Here is a 14,678-nt window from a genome sequence, read left to right as displayed (position 1 = left end):
TATTTACAACAGACGAATACGCTGATATGATATTCATTTCCGGTATGTGTAACGGTAATGCTACATCTGCTACAGTAGAATATAAAATAAGTTTTCCGAATCGCAGGATTCCAAATCCCAAAACAATTATCGGAATCTTTCGTAATCTTCGGAAAACAGGTTCACTACCTAGTATTCGTACGAGCTACGAACTATCTGTCCAGCACGACGCTGTTATTGATGAAATTATTATCGATGCAGTTCAGCGCAGTCCAGCCACGATGTCTTTCTAAGCAGATCAGAGTTTCACATTCGAAGGTTCTTAGGACACTTAAAACAAGTTTTTTGTGTATACTTATCATAAACAGCCAGTTCAACATCTACACCCAGGAAATAGTCCGCTTTGCTTGGAGTTCTGCAAGTGGTGGAACATAAATCGACAACTCGACAAGTATGTTTTGTTTACCGACGAAGCAAATTTCACTCGAAATGGCGTCAACAACTTACGCAATGAGCATACATAGGCGGAAGTAAATCCTCATGAAAAGGTGGAAGGCAATTTTCAACACCAATTTAGTGTCAATGTATGGTGCGGCTTTCTTCACAATCTGCTATTTGAACCTCTTCATAAATGCTGAGATCTACTTGCACTTTCTTTAAGAAGAATTTCCGCAGCTGTAGATGTTCGTCTAGCGCTGAGATGCAAAGTACACTTCCAAGACGATGGTGCCCCTTCCCACTTCTCTTGTGCTGTTTTATACTCACTTAAATCATCATTTTCCTAAGAAATGGATCGGTCGTGGTGGTCAACATACCTGGCCACCAAGATCGCCTGATGTAATATGTTTAGATTTTTGCGTCTGGAGATGAATGAAAAATATTGTATACAACATAAAAACACATTCTTGTGAGGAATTAATTATCCGCATTATGAATACGGTTGAGCAACTTAAGGACAGCCCTAAAGAACTAAAAGGGCAACAAAAGCAGTACAGAAGCGTACCAAGAAATGTGTTGAAAATGGCGGGCTCATTTTCAACATTTATTATAAACTGGTTCGTATAATGCACTTTGATATATTGTTTCTAAATAAAATTCGAATTTTTCTAACTTTTCTTTATTTTATTTTAAACCTTTTTGTTCAAAAATAAATTCTCTACAAGTTTTTTTTTATTTTTTTTTATTTTTATGTTTTTATTACTCATTTAACAAATTTATTATACATCAGACGTAAACACAGGGAATTTTACCCCAATTTATTGGTTTTCACCCCCATATTTCAGAAACTACTGCAGATATGGTTCTGGGACCTATTTTATTCGTTTTTTCACTTAAAAAGTCATAAGAAAAAACTAACTCTGCCCATTAATAAAGTCTTGAAAATTTCAGTTTGACCTCATATCACCAATGCAACTGAAACCCGAGTGAAATCGTTCTCTAGCCGTAACTCGCAAAGGAATCATTTTAAGGACATATGTTTTGTTGACTTTTCCATTATTTTAATGATTAGAATAGCCCGGTCTACTGGCCCTACTTCGTGATACACTCTGTACATTGCCACAAAAGAGAAATAAATTTTAATTGTTATTAAGATAATAATAAATATTATTATATTTTAATATAAGAACAGTATGATTTCTATTTTGAGTACTGCTTACCTTTATTAGCTTCATTTTTTTATCTGTTGTTGACATGTTTTGAAACCACTCCACTGTTAAAACTTATTGTACTGATTTTTTATATTTCTGTTAATCTTTAAATAGCATTTAGACAACGCCCCTCCCTATATTTGACGTCATGTCTCATCTGGCCTTCTTCTTGTGTGTTTGTTATTAATGGTTATTCTTATTTTTTTAATTTTTTTAATCCACCTCCTGTGTCAATATATTGAGGTTGTTGAAAAGGACATCCCTTTGATAATTGATCTGTTCATTTATGATCGTTTTATTTTTGCTTATTAATTTAAAGTTTTCTAAATTTTCTAAAATGTTCATTCATCTTCCTTTTTTACAATTTTGAATTAATTTCATTGATTCTTCCATTTTCATTGGGATATGTCCTTTTATTAAATGCGTTGCATAATTTAATCTTGTTTTTTATTTTTAAAAGATGTGATGTGTTCGTTATATCTCATTTTTAATTTTCTTCCTGTTTGTCCAATATATGTTGCATTGCATTTACATTTTATTCTATTTATACTATTATTACTGTAAATATCTTTTTCTTCTTTATTGCTATTACAATTTTTTTTTTTAGTGTATTATTTGTATTTATAGCCATTTTTGTATTATATTTACTAAAGAATTGTTTAATTGGGTAAATTTCTTTTCCAGTAAATGTTAATTTACTCAATTTAAAGGTTTCTTTAACTTCATTTCTATTTTTATTCACTTTTCTGATCATTTCTTTTTTATACCCGTTTTTATTTTCTGCATATGAAAAATAGTGTTTAATTCTTTTTTTATGCTTATTTCTTTAATGGTAATTTATGTAATCTATCTACGTATCTAAAAGCCGCTAATTTATGTTCCGTTGGGTGATTCGAATCGTAAGTTATGATGTTATCTGTATAAGTTTATTTTCTGTATAATAATCTAGATTTTGAAATACTTCTTGATAATTCTATATATGAAGTATAAAATTTCAAAAAATATTTATACCTAAAGGAGATAGTGTAAAGGAACAAAATATATATAATTTTAATTTTAAGAGATGGGGATGGTTTTTTATAAAATTTTTTTGGATTTTTTATATAGTCATTTTAGCTAATAAATTTTCTTAAATGAAGTTTTCACTAAAACGCCTCTAAAGAAAATCGAAATTGTTTTTTTCGCGATATCCTCCCCACCTCCTTATCGAATTTTGAGTTATTATAACCCATATTATTACCCATATTTTATTGTATATTATTATTACCCATAATATAACCCATATTTTATTAAAAGTTAATAACCCATATATAAAAATATTTTAGTCAAATTCGAAGAAAATTGGTTTTGTCAATCTTGAGATATTAGGCCAAAAGCAATTTGGCGCACTTACGTAGGCAGATACATGCATACTGTTTTCTTTTTGTATATATGAACTTTCTAGATCTTAGATTGTAAAGATTTGCAAACTCCGGACATATTTTTGATATGATTATGACTTTTGTCATGACTTTCCTCTTTAATTTAGCTATTTCAGCTACATTGGTCAGATGTAAAAAGAAAAAGTAATTAATCACAATTGAAAACTAGTGTTATATAATTTTTCTAATACTATCCTACCATTAAAAATTTTTATATTACTTACTCTCACAAGTTTTTCTTTCTTTTAAAAATTCTACTTTTTAGTTTTCCCCAATTACTCTTTTACACGATGTTGTCAGTCATGTCAATGTTTTCATTATTAAAAAACTCTTTGTTCTTGCCATCATTATTTTAAAACATCTCGTGTCATTTTTCATGTTATATTTACTTTTCTTATCATTAATAATATAGAATTTCTTCTTTGAATTAGTGTACAAGATATTTTATATAAGATACTTTCATAAATCAAGTATTGAGTAAAGAGTATATAAATATATTTATTTATTCAGCACGAAATATTTCAGAATTTATTTTAAGAATATTCACTTTACTGTAATATAGTTTCCTTTTTTATATTAATTCAATAAAAATAAATAATTAAAGAATTCGAATAATAATGATAAAAAAAATTTATGAACGTTTTCATAAAAGTCCTTTTTAAGTGTTTGTATAATATTAACTTTTTTTTTATAATTTATAAAAAAAAACTGTTTCAGTATGTTAGAATTCGGAGCTTTCTACATCGCCAGACCCTCTAAATATTTTGCCTTTTCCTTTAAACTAGCAAAAATTAAAATATTATGATAGCGATTCTTTTTTTTTCAAAATCGATTCTACTTTTAAATTACAAGCAAAAAAGTTTATTGTATGAAAGGGTAGATGCTTTATTCCCGTTCGCTCCGTTAATTAAAATTTAAATATTGCTATACTCAAACCGTTATTTTTACAAAACACGTTTGATTTCCAAATACAAACATGAAACTTAATATTATTTAAGAAATTAGTTTCTACCCTAGACTGTACAGCTAACCTAACCTGGTTACCTAGATTAAAATATTGGAATAATTAAGCAGTTCTTTTTTTAAGAGATTGACTGCTTCGCCCAAAACAACAATACTACACTGCAACAAAACATTTACCTCCCAATTTTTATTTGTTTTTTAATCTATACTTTTTGCATACGAAATTTTGTTCTATACATTTTTAATACAATATATATATATATATAATACATATTTTTTTAAATGCTGTAATTGTAATAAAAAAGAGTGATATAAATTTGGGACTCACAGCAGTTCAGTGAGTAAGGCACAAATTGGTTCCTCAAATAAAAAAGAAGATAATTTCAACGAGTGAGATATAAATGGGAGAGAGTTCTTATAGTTAAAAGTTTTATTTATGAGGATAAAGGATTAGGAGAAATATTTCGGTCATCTAATTTCAAGAATACAAGTTTGTGCGGTCCACAACTGAAGTGGTGCCGGGTCAGTGGATTGATTAATTTCATTTATCATTTAAAACAATGTAAAAAAAAAACAAAAAAAAACAAGTATTTATTACCAAAATAATATCTTCATTTATATTTTCTAAGAATAATATTTAACAACGGTTCAGGTAAATCCAAGTATCAACTTTCTTTTAACGTTACTCCACCAATTGGGTCTTAAGTGTAAGCTAATTTGGCGCTATGACTTAACATTATTCTTTTTTTTAAATATTTATAAGCGAGATTCACGAAAAATGTAAGGAATTTTTAGGAAATTTTTTCTGGAAATAAAGAAGAAAGTTCATATAAACATAAGTCGGCAACACTTTGTTTGCGAGTATCGGCTGGTGAAAGATTTGTACTGATTTCTGTGCCATCGGTAAAATTAAGCCAGTCAATAAAACTTGAGATCGAAAATAAGGAGTACATTTTGTGGTTTTATATGAAATCTGATCTGAAAAATTGAAAAAAAAAAATAGTTTTCAGAACTGTAATTTTAGTAGTTTTTGTTTAATAACCGGCTAAAATCTCACATTCTGATACGATTTGTTTTTAATAAACATTAAAATAGTTAGGTTTGTGTTTAGTTTCTATGACTTTTTTCATACCATTTTATTCAGAATAAAAGTTTATGCCAGGATCTATTTAAATATGTTATTGCCCATCATTTTACATAAAAGCTCTCGCGTGTGTCAGTCAGTCTACTTTTGATCTGCTTTGCTTCATGTAGACTTTGTAATTTTACTCCTAATTAACAAAATTCTTGCACTTCAAGTAACTTTTTTTCACTACCTTCATATATAATTTCTTACTCACTTTCATTTTCTGTCACATTTCATTTTTGTTTTTGTCTTGGATTTTTCGAAATTAATTTCTTTTTTTTTAATAAATTCATGCTGTCTAATGTTTTAACACGTTTTGGTTTCCTCTAAAAGAACAATGTCGTTAATGGATCAATCTTCTTATTTTTCAACTATGTTATTTATCTATCTTTCGTACTTAACTTATTTTTTTCTTCTTGAACCGTTACTGAACTTTCATCTATTTTGTTTAATTCCTTAAGTGCGACTTTTTTGTACAACTGAAAAGTAAAACGGGCAATCTACATCCCCCATTAATTTCTTGGTCGGAGCTTGTTTTTCTTCAAATTCTATTCTTATAACTATTATCTGATTCTTTTACAATTAAATATAACTTTTTTCTATGTACTTAATTCCAAATTTTCCTAAAATTATAATCATTTTATTCATTTCGACTTCATCAAATGTTTTTTTAATTTCTATTTATGCTATTTAGATAGCATTATTATTCATACCTTTAACAATTAATCTGATGACTATACTAACATCTCTTTTATGCATTATTTTTCTGAAACCAATCAACCTTCATTTGATTTAACTTCTATCATTCGTTCTTCTTATTTCAACTTAGCACTAGAAAATATTTTTGATGCATGAAAAATTATAACTGATGGTGCCATAGTTCTCACGTAAATCTGCTACTGTTTTCTTTGTACAATAACAATCATAATGGTTTTTTTTTTGTTAATCTGAAGTTATTTCTCTAATCTCATTAATTCTACGTACTAATGTGTTAAGCTTATTTATTCTTGTTTCTTTCTGACTGCATAGTATTTCAGATGGTATATCATCAATTCTTACTACTTCAATCTTGTTAAACCTTTTAGAGCTCTATCAAACCCAGATTGTAGTATAATAGGGTCTACTCTGAAATCATCATCAATTTCTTTTTTTCTCCTACAGCACTTTAACAGAATAATTTTTCTCCTCTATTCAGTTCTTCTAACTAATCCTACCACCTTACTTTTATTTTGTAACGTTATTTTCTTTGTAACGAATGTTTTTTATTCGCCCCTCTCTGATTATAATACATTTTCACATACTTTTCCCGTAAGTTTTATTTTGTTACATTGATTTTTCCAGTTCGTACATTTTCTACCTCATTAGATATTTCCATCAATTTTCTTTATTACTTTCTGTATATATATCGATATGATTTTTTGCCTTCATCATCTATTTTTTTTTTTTATATATATATATATATTTTTATGTTTCATCTATCAGTTATAATATATTTCTCGTTACATTGTTGCTCTATTTGTTTTCCAACCAGTTTTCCAGCTACGAGACTTGGCTGATAAATTTTGCACATATATACGTAGAATGGGAATGAAAACAGATATTGTAATGAAATAAAAAATGAATAAAAGTGCAATATCTTAGTTGAAAAATGCAGCATTTATTTTTCTATATAATCCCCGTTTACACTGATACACTTTTCCCAACGTGTGACAAGTTTTTGCATTCCGCCACTGAAAAATTCTGACGGTCTTCCCCGGATCCAAGTGGCCTCAGATTCCTTCACCTCATCGTCGGTGGTATAATGATCACCTTTAAGATCCCTCTTGGGATGAAAGAAGTGGAAGTTGCACGGAGCCAAATCTGGGGAGTATGGCGGATGCGGAATAGGCTCAAACTTCAGCTTGCGGTGAGTTTGCGTGGTAACCATCGTGCACAGATCTTATGGTAACCCAATTGCTCGACAATATGGCCTACTCGTTCTTTAGAAATGCCTAACTGAATAGTGATGCGTTGCTGGGTGATTTGCCGGTCACGTTGAAGCAAATTATTCCACTTCCTTTCGATTTTTCTTGTCAGTCACAAAAACTGGTCGTCCGTGCGAAGTGCGTCGTCCTCAATTGTCGCTTTACCAGCTTCATATTTGCGAAATTTCAACGTCCATCTGTTCACAGTACTCCTATCAACCGTTTCACTACTGTAAACTGCGTTTAAACGATGAAAAATATTCTTACATACACATTTTCTGCTGTTAAAAATTAGATCACTGCGCGCTGTTTTAACCGTGTTGACATATTGGCCGTACTCGACTCCATTTTAACTGCTACTGAAAACTAACCGGTAAACGGATTGCAACGCATTATCGCAGATTTGTAGAAGGGGATTTTAGCTATCATGGGCTGCTACGCCCAACGGTCGTTAGTACCTTTTGTCTTCGTGCAGCACGCTAGTGTGTAAAATTTATCGGCTGAGCCTCGTATTATCGGGTCTTGGCACGCGCGTGTGTGTGTGAAAATGCAATTACCACTACCGCTTGCCAGGCCTGATATAGCTTCAGTGTAAGTGTAAATGTACCGGTAGATATATTGACTGGAACAGAATCAGATCAACCACTCCTGAGATGTGTGATTAATTGAAACCCAACCAGTAAAGAACACCAGTATCAACAATCTAGCGTTCAAATCTATATAAAAGCAACTGTTTTTACAAGGACTCAAAACTTAAAACTCTCGACTTCGAAAATCAGCTGATTTTTCGATGAGGAGTTTAACCACTAGACTAATCCGGTGGTTACATTGTAGCTTTGTTTTGTAATATATTTCTCTGTTGATTGCTACTATCGATAGAAAAACGTGACATTTGTAATTTTTTTTTAAAGTCTATCAAAGTGATTGCTATATTAGAATTAACTAAACTTGAATTTTTCGGAAGAATGTATTTGGCACTGTGATAAAGGATAAAATTATTCATTTCTCCAAGAAATTGTCGTTAGAGAAAAGTACATTTTTTTAACTTTCGTACAGTCATGTTTAATTTCGATGAAAAATATGAATTACAAAATTAATATCGAATGAATAGTTATTTCAGATTCAATCTTTTCTACTATTTGTTTTGTTACTTTTTTACAATTTTATTAAGATGAAATGTCTGTGTATGTAATCCGACAGCTACCATTTCGCATTTCATTCATTCTATTTATCGTTTAGATTTTAAAAAAGTTTTTTTTCTAATTTGTGACTATGTGATTCGAGGTGGAACTGCATTAATTTAGGGTAACACTTCATATCATTATTTCACTTCCTTCAATTTTAATTATTATTTTTTCATTATTAATTATAGTTTTAATTTCATTTTTTCCCCTTGATTATGAATTCTTTTGATTGTGTTTGTTTTATGTTGAACTACCACCGGGACTGTTCTCTGAACTACCTTTGTATATGTTCTTACATTAAATGTTCTTTATAAGAATATTAGTACTTAATTTTTGAGAAGCTGCGATGGAAACCTCTCTACATTGTGATTGTATGTAATCATCTTTACTTATAGTTTCTGAAATAGTGTAATGGATTTTAAATTTAGTTTATCATTTTGTATACAAAAATAATATGGTTGAATTTATTTTTGTTGGAAAAAAATAAAAGCCAAAAATTTCAATCCAGTTATCAACTCTATTGATTGGAATCGCCAGTTGAATGGAATACAAAATCACAAATATTTTCTTCAGAGACATTTTAGAAAAAAAAATTGTTAAAACAATGTTACCTACAATTTATACAGAAATAATCCAAAATTTTTTTTTTCAAAACATCAATCACCACCTCTTAAAATTATAATCTACTTTTTATTGTTCTTTTACTTTATTTTCCTTTGGTTTAAATATTTTGCAAGTTTATACTTCATATATATAGCTATCAAAAAATTTTTAAATTACAAATCACAGACCTAAAATATAGATCATTTTTTTTTAAATGTTCTTTTTCTTATTTTAATCTTTATTGAAGGAGGGATATTAGTTTTACAGAAAACATTACTGAAGGAAATTTGTTAAGCTTAACCTATATATGAATAATTTTAGAAAGATCTTTCTTAAAATCTACTCCGCACTTCTAAAAATATACATATTCTGTTTTGTTTTTTTTTTTTTTTGCTTTTTATTTTAAATTATTAATACCCTGGAAATTCATGCAATACTTTGCCAGCTTTTGCTTTAAGTAACAGTAAAAAAACCTTGATTTTTGAATTTAAATCAGTTCTTCTGACAGTAATATTTGGACAGCTGGAATGAGTAACTTGTTCTTACGTCATTATGTTCACTAATGTTATCCTGTATTTTATTGATTGCTGAACTGTATTCCTGTCGGTCGTTTTCCATTTGTTATATGAAATAAATATTACAGTAGTTTAAGATACAAGGATCTATCTGTAGTTTTTAAGTCAGTTGCAACATCTCAAAAAAAACTGTAAAATTGTGTTTTTATTATTCACTGAAGTTTTACATTTTTTTTTTATATTTGCTATAATCTCACTTCATATAACTGAAAAGTTTTACTGTTAGGAACATTTTTTTTTTTATATGTGATTATAAAATAATTATCAATATTATAGCACTGTTTAAAGTTCGTTATTGTATCTATTATGAATGTAAAATGCAATAAATTGTTCATATAGCGCGTTTTACCTCGTTTTATTCTTAAACAATTTTTCCGTCATTGCAAATTTGAATGCTTATAACTCGATAACGAAGGCATTAATAGAAAAAAGGGTTTCACCATTGTTTTTCTTATAAAAGTTTAAATCCCCACCTTCTTATTTAAAAAAATTAAGTTTGATTCAATATGGCGGAAAAATTAAAAATCTATCATGTAAATTTTTTTAACTAGGTAGAACCTCATTTCTTTCTGCCTATAAATACCTCTCAGATATGCAGTTTTAAAGCTGTTTCCACACTTAAATATTATTCTGTGTACAGTACAGGATTACATGATACGATATAATTTTATAATACAATACAATGAATAGTATACGACTAATTTTTCCTCTGATGTAACATTTTATTCGGGTGTCTGAAAACGGAAACTTGAAGCTTCTCTGACGAATTTATTTAAAAAAAATAGTATTTCAGAGAAGTGTAAGCTATCTGCAAAGAACGAAGCGTAAAAGTTAGAGAAATCGTTGACGAAATTCCAAAAATTTAAATACTGCATGATGAACAATAAAAAAAACCCGAAGAATTTTATACCAGAAAAATAATTGCCAAATTTCCATTCGAAGAGTAAAGAAGTCTATGCATGAATATTTATGAACTGGCCATTTCCAAATATAAATACAAATAATGTGTATACAAAATCCGTATTTAGCTTTAACACTCACGCATTATCTTCAGCAACCAGTGTTTTTTTTCTCGAATATTTTTTTTTATGGTTTGTCTTGGATTTTTGATACTTAAGAAATGTTCACATGCTACAATCGTGTCTTTAAAACAAAAACTCTTTTTTTCCTATTTTCCTTAATTAAATTAATTCTTTTAATTTCATTAATTAGTAATTCATTAATTACAATAAATATCCAGCAAAATTATTCTTTTTTTCCTTTTTTTAATAAAAGAATAGCGACGGTTAAGTAAATTTTTTTAATTTGTAATCTTATACATAAATCCAAAATTTGTCTGTTTGTTCGTTTGCAACAGCATCACGCAGAAACCAATCAACCGATTGCTTTAAATTTTTAGGATACATTTGTGTTATTCCTGGGAAGGTTTTAAGACACTTACCGAGATCCTGGCCCACTCGGGAATAAAATTGTGGATTAAAGATATTCATTAAACAAAAATTAATCCTTTTACTCCATTATACTTCTATCACCATGGCAACAGAAATATAATGAAGTAAAATTACTAATTAATTCTTTTTAACGAATATCTGTAGGATATCTCATTTTCACATTACTATAGTTACTACTATTCTGACTTTTGGAAATAGTTTTTGTCAAGTATTTATAAACGTGAATACTTCCTAATCGTTTCCTCTTCTTTTTTTTGTATCAAACATCCCCTTTTATTATTCATTTTTTCTTCTTCTTTCCATATAGTATTTTCATTCTTTTTCATTATGCCCTGTAAGAAGAAATCGAATTTAGGACGATCATCAAGTGCCGCTAAGCGAAGCCGGGGGTCTCAAAGAACAAAAAACCAAAGAGGAAAGAGATCAACGCCTGGAGGTTGAACGATCATATAAATGCAAACGTTTCTCATAGCCATAAAGATAATGAAGACATAGTGGTCAGGGGGCTCTGCCCCCTGGCTAGACGATTGGCTATTTTAAGATATAATAAAATACAAAAAATGTAGTAATTTATTTTAACGGATGATTTAGTTTAATAAACTTCCTACATAAAGGATGACATTCTTCTTTCTTGTCCAGTAAGGTTGGTATTCATGGGATAATTTATAAAAAATATGATTACTTATACATTCCATTCTTTGGCAATTAAAAAAAAAACAAAAAACTATATAACTGTTAAAGAAAATTGTGTTAAAACAACTGAAATAAATAAATAAATTTTCAAATCTTAAAATTCGTTTCCTGAAAAATTGTATGTATTTGACATTCAATTTTCCTTCTTCCTTTGATAGGGTTCAAGTTTTTCGAGGTGGAAGCCCTTAGGCAGTCAGAGGATTACTGCTTAATTTTTTATAATTTAGTATAATTTTTTATACGAAAACAATATTCTCAAAATATTCTTATAAGGTAATCAAAAATTATACTAGAACAAAGAGTATCCAGTTATTTTTTTCGTTATAACATTCGTTTGGTTGGAATTGTGTAATATTACTAAAAGGTATACTGGAATTGTGATACACAGTAAATGTCTATCTTGTAACGGGCTGCGTCGTTATTTTGTACATCATGGATTACTAATTTTTCATTTTTACTATTTCGATAAATTTTTCTACTTTTGTTGCATTCTATTAAATTTCATTAAATATAAGAAAGGAAATCTAAATCTTAAATGAAATGGGTAATCCAGTTCTACGTTTAAATTTTAAATAATATTTTGTTAAAATCAGATTGATTTGCTTAATTAAATTACAACCAAGCTAATTATTTTTATTATTTTTTTATTTTTATGAATGTAGATGTTACTATTTTTTTTAATTCAAGTAAAAATTATATGTCTCTTTAGTTACATATTAGCATATTACACATTCGCATATTAATAATATTAGGGTTACGTAGTAATATTACGTAATGTATATTAAGGGAAGCAATTTTAGGCCTTAGATTAATAGTAGAAGGAAGATTAAAGAAAAACAAACCAACATACTTGGCATTTATAGACCTAGAAAAGGCATTCGATAACGTAGACTGGAATAAAATGTTCAGCATTTAAAAAAAATTAAGGTTCAAATACAGAGCTAGAAGAACGATTGCTAACATTTACAGGAACCAAACAGCAACAGTAATAATTGAAGAAGATAAGAAAGAAGCTGTAATAAGAAAGGGAGTCCGACAAGAATGTTCCCTATCCCCGTTACTTTTTAATCTTACATAGAACTAGCAGTTAATGATGTTAAAGAACAATTTAGATTCGGAGTAACAATACAAGGTGAAAAGATAAAGATGCTACGATTTGCTGACGATATAGTAATTCTAGCTGAGAGTAAAAGGGATTTAGAAGAAACAATGAATGGCATGGATGATGTTCTACGCATGATGAAGAACTACCGCATGAAAATAAACAAGAACAAAACGAAAGTAATGAAATATAGTAGAAACAACAAAGATAGACCATTGAATGTGAAAATAGGAGGAGAAAAGATTATGGAGGTAGAAGAATTTTGTTATTTGGGAAGTAGAATTACTAAAGATGGACGAAGCAGGAGCGATATAAAATGCCGAATAGCACAGGCGAAACGAGCCTTCAGTCAGAAATATAATTTGTGTACATCAAAAATTAATTTAAACGTCAGGAAAAGATTTTTGAAAGTATATGGTTGGAGCGTCGCTTTATATGGAAGTGAAACTTGAACGATTGGAGTACCTGAGAAGAAATGATTAGAAGCTTTTGAAATGTGGTGCTATAGGAGAATGTTAAAAATCAGATGAGTGGATAAAGTGACAAATGAAGAGGTGTTGTGACAAATAGATGAAGAAAGAAGCATTTGGAAAAATATAGCTAAAAGAAGAGACAGACCTATAGGCCACATATTAAGGCATCCTGGAATAGTCGCTTTAATATTGGAAGGACAGATAGAAGAAAAAAATTGTGTAGACAGGCAACGTTTGGAATATGTTAAACAAATTTTTAGGGATGTAGGGGTATACGGAAATGAAACGGCTAGCACTAGATGGGGAATCTTGGAGAGCTGCATCAAACCAGTCAAATGATAGAAGACAAAAAAAAATATTATATTAATAATATTTAATGCATAAAAAAATAAAGAGAAATTTATAAGTTATTTTATAAGTTTTCTTACCAAAATAATCTTCTTAAGCCCAATTTTGAATTGCAATAAAAATACAAGTGGGAAATATAAATCCATATAACATATTGATCATAACGCTACGTTGAATAAAATATGTAATCGAATTCTACGTCAAAAATATTTTTTTAATAATTTGTTCCTTTTTCTCTTTGTTTTTTTTTGATATATTTTCCTAAATTCTTTATTGATTTGATAATTTTTATCATAGAAAAACTATTTTGTAACAGTTTTACAATTGAGTTAAGAAACCAATATAAAGATCTGCCTAAATAAACGAGCAATTGTTATTTTTCATATCGTTGTTCTTAAATTTGATTTTTCGTTTAGATTTTCTTAAATATTCACATATAATTTTAAATAAAATTTATTTAAATAAATTAAATAAGAAAAAAAAGATTATGATGTAGTTTATATAATTTTTTTTTAATAAAATAGTCTGCTGTTTAAAAAATTAAAAATCTTTTGTTACCTTGATTTACTATAATATAAATTTGAAAAAAAGGATAAAGTAATTTGTCTAAATATCAATAATTGGAAAGACCTTTGTTTTAAAATATTTAAGATGTCAAAACGGGTGACAGGCAACTAAAAAGATTATTTAATTTTTCTTGCTTTTAGATTGCTTTTAAGAATAATTCGTTATATTTTAAATTACATCTTACAAAAAAATAAGTGAATAAAACATTTTCTGTATAAATACTTAAATTGATGTATTTATTATCAGTTTTGTAAATTTATTTTCATAATAAGATATTTTTTTCCTTTTTTTCTGTTTATTATTTATGTACTTTTTTAATTTAAAATATTTATTAAATTATAATAAATTTTAATATTACCTTGGCACTATTCTTTTGTAGGGAAGTTATTGACTGAAAAAATGAGCCTTTCTTCTTTTTTAACCTGCAATAAAAAGAAAAAAATAATTTAATTATTACTCTTATATTACAAAATTGTATAATTTATTTTAAGAACTACATATTTTTTATAAGTGATAAATATACAATTTTTGTAATAATATCTATGTGCTTTAACCGGACATTTTTTTAAGTTAATGTAAA

General features: G+C 28.4%; 1 protein-coding gene across 1 annotated transcript in view; it reads right to left on the bottom strand.

The window, feature by feature from the left end:
- Nucleotides 1-14,678, bottom strand: part of nwk (FCH and double SH3 domains nervous wreck) — a 421,122-nt gene that overhangs the window by 184,173 nt on the left and 222,271 nt on the right. Inside the window, exon 7 of the mRNA XM_075374151.1 lies at nucleotides 14,457-14,520. Within this exon, the coding sequence (XP_075230266.1) occupies nucleotides 14,457-14,520 (64 nt within the window). The remainder of the gene's footprint in view (nucleotides 1-14,456; nucleotides 14,521-14,678) is intronic.

The sequence above is a fragment of the Lycorma delicatula genome, chromosome 8, assembly GCF_047948215.1.
Source record: "Lycorma delicatula isolate Av1 chromosome 8, ASM4794821v1, whole genome shotgun sequence".
Taxonomy (NCBI): domain Eukaryota; kingdom Metazoa; phylum Arthropoda; class Insecta; order Hemiptera; family Fulgoridae; genus Lycorma; species Lycorma delicatula.
The sequence above is the reverse complement of the archived record's forward strand: the minus strand, read 5'-3'. Positions and strand labels throughout refer to the sequence as shown.